Source organism: Gadus morhua, chromosome 7, assembly GCF_902167405.1.
Source record: "Gadus morhua chromosome 7, gadMor3.0, whole genome shotgun sequence".
NCBI lineage: Eukaryota > Metazoa > Chordata > Actinopteri > Gadiformes > Gadidae > Gadus > Gadus morhua.
The window spans coordinates 14,816,773-14,825,268 of NC_044054.1; the positions used below are offsets into that span (position 1 = coordinate 14,816,773).

Genomic DNA, 8,496 nt, shown 5'->3' on the forward strand with positions numbered 1-8,496 from the left:
GAAGACAAAGAAGGAACTCTCTGCTTCTCCTTTCTTCGGCATCATTTCATCAGGTTGGAAACATGTCATTAATCTAAAATTAGTCGTTGCAGCAAAAGCACTTCTTACTGGTGAAGAGGAAGGGAAGTGATGAAAATGAATTTGTTTTAGGACACACACAAGTGTGGTTTGATAAAGCATGATCATGGGAAAGACACACACAGCGATTGACATAGAATCTTTAATGAGACAATGGAATATTATTATAAGGTTTGAGGAATGAGCAATCAACCAAAAGTAGTCAGGAGAATGCCAGGGCTATCTGAATACTAAATAACTTTACACTTTTCATTTCGAGAAATGAAGCTATCTATAGGTGCAATTTATATAAAGGCCTTTTAAAAAAGCCACATTTACATTAACATTTCGGGCATTTAGCAGACTCTTTTATCCGAAGCGACTTACATAAGTACATTTGTCAGAAGGTAAAACCATATATTGCTGACGGTACAGTAAGGAAGTTCATAGAACCAAGTGCAAAGCACTAACATTCGCTAGGTTAACCCATTCCCCGTGTACAACAAAGTAACAATGTTAACAAGGTTATATCATTTGTACGATATATCATTTAATATTATTAAGAGGTCCCGATTATATATTTTTTGAAGTAAAGTTCAGTTCATACAGACATCACAACTCAAAGTTGGAAAAGCAAGACTTGAAGATCAGGGTTATTTTACAGCAACAAAGGAAGAAGAACTCCAACGTAATGTCAGGCTTCTAGAAATATAACTATGATACTCTTTACATAAAACAGAATTATCGATTCACAGCTTTTTGGATACAAATATTTACAATTAAACTTCCACTTCTGATTAATTATAAATCTGATTGATTCTGTTTATCTGCTGCATGAATGCTCAGGGACGTTAGCGGGGGGCTTTGAAACGGTGGAATAGGTGACTGTTTCACCACAGCCCCCCTCCTCCACACTGGGGGGCCGGGCCTTCCCACTACCAGTCCTGTGTTCAATGGAGGCGTAGAGCAGACCCCCGTCCGGCTCACCCTGGTCGTAGGACAGGCGTTGGGTGGGCTCCCCCTGCCCCGGGGACCCCGTCGTGTCGGGGTCTTCTGCACACATTGGGGGGCTCTGCTTGTTTCCTGTGCTCTTCTTGCGTCTGAGTACTAGAACAGCAACAATCAGAACCAGTAGCACTGTACCCATTGCTACAGCCAGGTAGATGAAGTGCTCCTTAGAGGTAGAGGGGCCCTTACCCCCAGGGGCCCCGGAGGTGATGTTAGTTTGACTGTGAGTTTTCTGATCCTTTGAAGCAAAGTCAACTGACGTCTTTTCAACGCCGTCTTTCATCAGAAGGCAGCGGAGCCCTGCGCTGTCGAGGGGTTGTCTGTTCGGCCGACGGACGACACATTGCCCCGGCGTCTCCTGCTGACTCATCTGGTCGCTTGTCCCCTGGTCTGACCATCTCAGACTGACACCCCCACATGCTCCGTTATAACTATGCACAGAACACGTGAGGACGTCCTCCTGAGTGATCCCAGAGAGAACAAAGAGATCAATGTTTTTATCAACCCCATGTTTGTCTCCAAATGAATCGTACTGCCGACAAACGTAGCGTCCAGCGTCTCCAACGGTAATATCGCTGATATTCAGAAAACAGTCAGGCTGCAAACTCAGTCTTGAGGCTTTGGATCCCTTTACATTTTCTTGTATCCTTTTTCCTGCTTTCACTAACTCGATGGTCCCCGATCTGTTTCTGCCGTAGAGCCATGTGACCGAGATGCATTGTCCGTAGCCTTTGAGCACGTTGTTACACTTCAGGTTCAATGAATCCCCAACTCTTTTATAAATGTAAGGAAGATCTAGACTAGCTTGTGCCAACACAACAACACAACACAAACTACTAAATGACAGTACATACCAGGTGAAATCAGCCATGCCTATGTCCTTTCACTGTCTCTGTCACCCTGTGATATTTCTTTTTTTAAGCTCCTTTTAACCCGTAGAAAGGGGAACCGTGTGTTGATGACGTAATTGCATTTCCTAATAACGATGGTGGGTGAATGTTGTTATCATTGGTGTAAACCCGGCAACTGTCCCGGATATTCAGGGAGCCGAACCCAAACCTACTCTTCATGCTTTGGATTGAGCTGTCTTTGACTTTTCACGTTTCCAGACCACTTATTTTGTTTCTGCTAGTGCAGCCGCAGTCTGCACTAGCAGAAAGGATAGTGACACGACAGACCTCAGCAATCTTAGATCTGACTGAGGGATCTCTCAGCTTCTGTCCCAGTTTATCTTCTTCTCAGTCGTCCCATATGTCCTAGCATCCCAATTCCTCCTAACATTTAAATAATAAGACGTTATTTCTTGTTCTCTGAGGTACAAGAAGTTCATGTGGAACAAGCCAGTGAGCGTTTCTAACGTTCTGTTGCGCTTTCCACAGTCTGATGGTTTCCCACGTCCCCGACTAGACTACAAAACACTGTGAGAGTGTTAGATTACAAAGAAACAAGGGAGGGATGAAGTAGTTCCATCATGTAAGAAGCAACCTGCTATTTCCAAAGCCAAAGCTAATAACTGAGGTGAAACAATTTGGAAGTGGGAGTCAATTACATTTTTTCATATTTTTAATGGGAACGAATCAAATGTGTGTCCAGAGATACCAAAAAAGAAAGAAAAAGATGTGATATCATGTTGTCTCTTCCCGTATCTCGCGTGTTAGCAAGTTCCTCTTTCACTCAACATAGAATCATGTCACATTAACAATCAAGGTATCATCATAACGGTTTCTGGTGCATCATGCAGTTATTGGTCATATCTCTAAACGATATTAAAATGCTGCTATTCTGTGTTTCTATTCCTGTGTGTGTGGGTGTGTGCGTGCGTGTCTGTTTGCGTGTGCGTGCATACGCAAACAGACACGCATGCACACACCACGCACATACATACGTCTGTGCGTGTGTCTGTGTGCGTGTGTCTGTGTCCGTGTGCGTGTGTCTGTGTTCGTGTGTGCGTGTGTCCTGTCGGGGTTCTGGACCTCTGTCAGGTTGTGGGCCTCTGGTTCTAGACCTCTGGATGTGGACCACTGTCAGGTTCTGGACCTCTGTCGGTTTCTGGGCCTTTGGTTCTAGACCTCTGCTTCTGGACCTCTGGTTCTAGACCTCTGGTTCTGGACCTCCGTCTGGTTCCTGACCTCTATCAGGTTCTGGACCTCTGGCTAAAGCGGTTTACTGATGTCTGATGTTAGAGACCCACTGCAGTCGGGTTCCACCACAGACCAATAGAGTAAAACGTCCGCTTTCATCAGAAGTTCTTTGAATGTTTGGTGAAGATTTGTAAATACTTTTCCTGGTGGTGTACCAGTCTGGTGTTAATATGTCAAGTCTTCTAATTCTTACCCATGTTTGGCAGAGAACGACAGATAGTTAGATACAGAAAGACAAAGAAGGAACTCTCTGCTTCTCCTTTCTTCGGCCTCATTTTATCACGTTGAAACTTGTCAATATCTAAAAATATTCGTTACTTAACAGAGTTGCAGTCAAAGCACTTCTTACTGGTGAGGAGGAAGGGAAATAATGAAAATGAATTCATTTTAGGACACGCAGTGTGGTTTGATAAAGCCTGATCATGGGAAAGACACAGAGGGATTTACTAGCATATTTAATGAAACAACGGTTGTACATTATTTTAAGGTTTTAGGAATAAGAAATCAATACAACAAAGAAGTCAGGCGAATGGCCGGCTACAGTGGCTATTCGAATTCTTACAAACTTTACACTTTTTAATTGGATAGAGAAAGGGAGCTGTCTCAAGGTGCAATTCATGTAAAGGCCTTTAAAATAAGTCACAATGTTAACAAGGTTATATCATTTGTACGATATATCATTTTATATTATCATTGGGATACATTTTTCCACGATAGTAAATTACAAGAATCAGTTAAGTTTCTAATTATCTATTTTTTGTTAGTCATTTAAAGTTCAGTTCATACAGAAATCCCAACTAAAAGTTTGAAAAGCAAGGCTTGAAGATGATTGTTCATTTACAACAACAAAAACAAGAACTATAACGTCATGTCCTGCTTCTGTTCATGATTTGTATGACTAGAAATATAACTTTGACACTCTTTACATCAAACAGATTTATCTATTCACAGCTATTCACAGCTACAATTAAACTTCCACTTCTGATTTAACTTGAATTTATTAATCTTTCAACCATAATCCATTGGTTAAACGATTTTATTCATATTTAGCAATGTGCAACTTATTTGAAAACCTTTCTTAAAACCCTTCTACAGGAAGTTATTATTCTTTCTCTGATATCCTGTGAGCCCTAAAACAATCAACAGACCACCAGTAACACAACGCTCAAACATCACTAGCTGCTTTGGATTCTGTTTACCTTCATGAATGCTCAGGGACGTTAGTGGGGGGCTTGGAAACGGTGGAATAGGTGACTGTGTCATCCCCCTCACAGCCCCCCTCCTCCACACTGGGGGGCCGGGCCTTCCTACTACCAGTCCTGTGTTCAATGGAGGCGTAGAGCAGACCCCCCGTCCGGCTCACCCTGGTCGTAGGACAGGCGTTGGGTGGGCTCCCCCTGCCCCGGGGACCCAATCGTGTCGGGGTCTTCTGCACACTTTGGGGGGCTCTGCTTGCTTCCTGTGCTCTTCTTGTGTCTGTGTACCAGAACAGCAACAATCAAAACCAGTAGCACTGTGCTCACTGCTACAGCCCGGTAGATGTGGAGCTCCTTAGAGGTAGAGGGGCCCGTACCCCCAGGGGCCCTGGAGGTGATGTTAGTTTGACTGTGAGTTTTCTGATCCTTTGAGGCAAAGTCAACTGATGTCTTTTCAACGCCGTCTTTCATCAGAAGGCAGCGGAGCCCTGCGCTGTCGAGGGGTTGTGTGTTCGGACGACGGGCGACGACACATTGCCCCGGCGTCTCCTGCTGACTCATCTGGTCGCTTGTCCCCTGGTCTGACCATCTCAGACTGACACCCCCACATGCTCTTTCATAACTATGCACAGAACACGTGAGGACGTCCTCCTGAGTGATCCCAGAGAGAACAGAGAGATCAGTGGTTTCATCCTCTCCATGTTGGTTTCCCATTGAATCGTACTGCCTACAAACGTATTGTCCAGTGTCTCCAACGTTAATATCGCTGATATTCAGAAAACAGTCAGGCTGCAAACTCAGTCTTGAGGCTTTGGATCCACTGAGATCTTGTCTCAAACCTCCTCCAGCCACTAACTCGATCGTCCACGATCTGCTTCTGCGGTAGATCCATGTGACCGAGGAGCATTGTTGGTAGAATTTAAGCACATTGTTACACTGCAGGGTCACTGAATCACCAACTCCTTTATAAATGTAGACTCTAGAATCTTGAGCTTGTACCAACACAAAAACAAAACACAAACTAGTAAAGGACAGTACATACCAGGTGAAATCAGCCATGCCTATGTCCTTTCACTGTCTCTGTCACTCTGTGGTTTTTATTCTTTTTTTCTCCTTTTAACCCGTAGAAAGGAGAACCGTGTGTTGATGACGTAATTTCATTTCCTAACCCACTCTGCATGCTTAAGTTTGGATTGAGCTTTCTTTGACTTTTCACATTTGTTGACCGCATTTGTAGACCGGAGCATTTCAGATCAGCCGGTAGTATATGAAACTTTGCTTTTGTGACAGGATCCGCCCATTTGATACAGGTTAACAAATTACGAATTCCTTTGAGCCGCAGTCGCACTAGCAGAAAGGAACGTGACAGACTTCAGCCATCTTGGAACCGTCGGAGGGATCTCTCGGCTTCTTTTTCAGTTAATCTTTTTCTCAGTGGTCCCATATGTCCTAGCATCCCAAATCTTCCTAGCATTTATATAATCTGCCGTTATTTTCTGTCCTCAGAGGTAGAGGTTGATGTGGAACAAGCCAGTGAGCGTTTCTAACGTTTTGCAGAGGTTCACTGACCAGTGGTTTCCCACGTCCCCGACTAGACTACAACCTCCACTCTCCCTGGGAGAGTGTTAGATTACAAAGAAACATGCGAAAGACGTAGTAGTTGGATTCCATCATGTATGAAACAAACTGCTGGTTCCAAGCAAAAGCTAAAAACTTAAGTGAAACAATTCGAAGTGGAAGTCAGACTGTATCCCATCCTTTAAAAGAGATCTGGCCTCATCAGGGCTGGTGCTGAGAGGAGTTTAGTGCAGTCCTGGTCACTTCTTGTCTTTTTCCCCGGGGGGTCGGTTGTAATATGTCTTTCATTGCTGTTGATGGGGTCTTTTATTCCCAGTCAGGACCTTTGGTTTGGGTGGGAGGTCTTCTTTTAGCACAGCCCTGCGTGGGCGGGACTAGCAGGGCTGCCTGTCAAACAGACGTCTGTGGGCCTCTGAGCAGTGCAGCGTCTCCCTGTACTGTGGACATGAACCCAACATGTCTTTACCCGTCTGTTGAACATGCACTTTACTACGTTTGTACGGTTTTAGATGGTTTTTCATTTTTTTGGAATGTTTGTTGCTACTATTGTGGAGGAAGCTCAGTGCGGTGTGTTTGTGTGTATGTGTGTTTTCACACTCAACAAAGTTGAGTGTGAAAATTCATGTAAAAAGGTTGTGTGTTGCCCCTTTAAATTATCAATGTAAATAACCTTTTATATAATGTGCTTCAAATGTGACCATTAAAGAATGGATGACATCAAACTAATGATTGAATCTGTGTGGATTTATAAAATAAGTTTACCCAACTCAGGCCTTAACTTAACTTATCATCTTATCATATTTTTTCCTATTTTTGAATGGGAACGAATGAAATGTGTGTACAGAGATACCAAGAAAGAAAGAAAAATATGTGATATCATGTCAGCTTCTACTGTATCTCGCGTGTTAGCAAGTTCCTCTTTCACTCAACATAGAATCATATGACATATACAATAAGGGTGTCATCATAAGGGTTTCTGGTGCAACATGCAGTTGTTGGTCATTTCTCTAAAATATATTAAAATGCTGCCATTCTGTGTCTCTATTCCTGTGTGTGTGTGTGTGTGCGTGCGTGTGGCTGTGTGCATGTGTCTGTGTGTGGGTGCGTGTGTGTGTGCGTGTTCTTGTGTGCAGGACGGGCAGTGCCATGGAGCGGCGCGCTATAACCCCTCCTGTGGGCTCCCCCGTGGGGAGACCGCTGTACCTGCCCCCCCCAGACAAGGCGCTGCTCTCCCTGGACAAGATCGCCAAGAGAGAGTGCAAGGTCCTGGTGCTGGAGCCCATCTGCTGAGAGACGGACGGGGGGAGGAGGAGAGCGCTACAGCGAGAGAGAGAGAGAGAGACGGGGAAACAGGAGTTAAACAAGAAGTAGATTGAGGGACAGAAGGCAAAATAGCAGAATACATATCATCAAGTACAAAGTGTACACAAGTAACTGCTAGGTGGGGAAAATAGACAAAAGGTCATATTGAGTTGGTTTAACACAAGAGAACAGGAGATGACATCTAGAGATTCAGCAAAGTGTTGTTCAACAGGTCAGTCCTTAGCTGTCCAATGGGACACTCCTTAACTAAAGACTGTTCAACGGGACAGTCCTTAACTAAAGACAGTTCAACGGGACAGTCCTTAACTAAAGATCATCCAACAGGACAGTCCTTAACTAAAGACCGTCCAACAGGACAGTCTTTAACTAAAGACTGTTTAACATGACAGTCCTTAACTAAAGACTGTCCAATAGGACAGTCCTTAACTTAAGACAAAGGCTGTGTCTCAATGGTGAGGAGGCTCCCTATAACCTCATGACCCAAAAGGGAAAGTCTTTGTTAGGTAGCTACTTTGTGAAAGTACTTGAATGAGGCTGCAGATTAGCAGCACCTGACAACCCAAAAAGTCACTCTGGCCGTTTGTGTCTATTTACTGAAGGTCCAAGTCCCTATGCTAGCTTTTCATATACAGTTGTCTTGAAATAATGAAGTAACAATAACCTAACATGTTCGATTGACAAATATGTAATCATGCCTTGACGTGATAATTGTGATAATTCCCCCCTGAATCCAGACATCCCTAGGACATGAGGAGGCTCTGAGAACACATTTGGTAGAAGGTGTCTTGATCGGCCCCAACCCAGAAGACATCCACTAATTAGTAGAACACTGTGATCCACTAATTATTAAAACACTATTATCCACAAATTATGAAACACTATGGATAGATTGAAGCAGCCAAATCAATGTTGAACATTCAGCAACAAGAGCCATGAGATACGTTTTTTTTATTTATTAATTGAATCATGATTTACTTGTATTATTTATGTTTATTTATATTATACTTCATTTATTAATAAATAATCATTATAGAGAACTGTTTAACTTTGTTTTGTGTTATTTTGTAGGATTTCTGAAGGTGAGCTGAGGGTTTAAATGGGCGCCTTTTACAGCCTTTGATGTCTTTCAGAAAGTATTGAGGGTAACATTGACTCGCTGAAGCTCTTGTGTACTGTCCATAAGAGCTGACACC

At 43.4% G+C, this 8,496-nt stretch overlaps 2 protein-coding genes across 2 annotated transcripts; both read right to left on the bottom strand.

The window, feature by feature from the left end:
• Positions 1 to 204: 204 nt before the first annotated feature.
• LOC115547693 (uncharacterized) lies at positions 205 to 1,995 on the bottom strand. The gene has a single exon (XM_030362117.1). The coding sequence runs from the start codon at positions 1,934 to 1,936 to the stop codon at positions 881 to 883; it is 1,056 nt and encodes a 351-aa protein (XP_030217977.1). The 5' UTR covers positions 1,937 to 1,995; the 3' UTR covers positions 205 to 880.
• A 1,649-nt stretch (positions 1,996 to 3,644) lies between these two features.
• LOC115547699 (uncharacterized) lies at positions 3,645 to 5,508 on the bottom strand. Its single transcript, XM_030362126.1, has one exon. The coding sequence runs from the start codon at positions 5,459 to 5,461 to the stop codon at positions 4,532 to 4,534; it is 930 nt and encodes a 309-aa protein (XP_030217986.1). The 5' UTR covers positions 5,462 to 5,508; the 3' UTR covers positions 3,645 to 4,531.
• Positions 5,509 to 8,496: the final 2,988 nt, after the last annotated feature.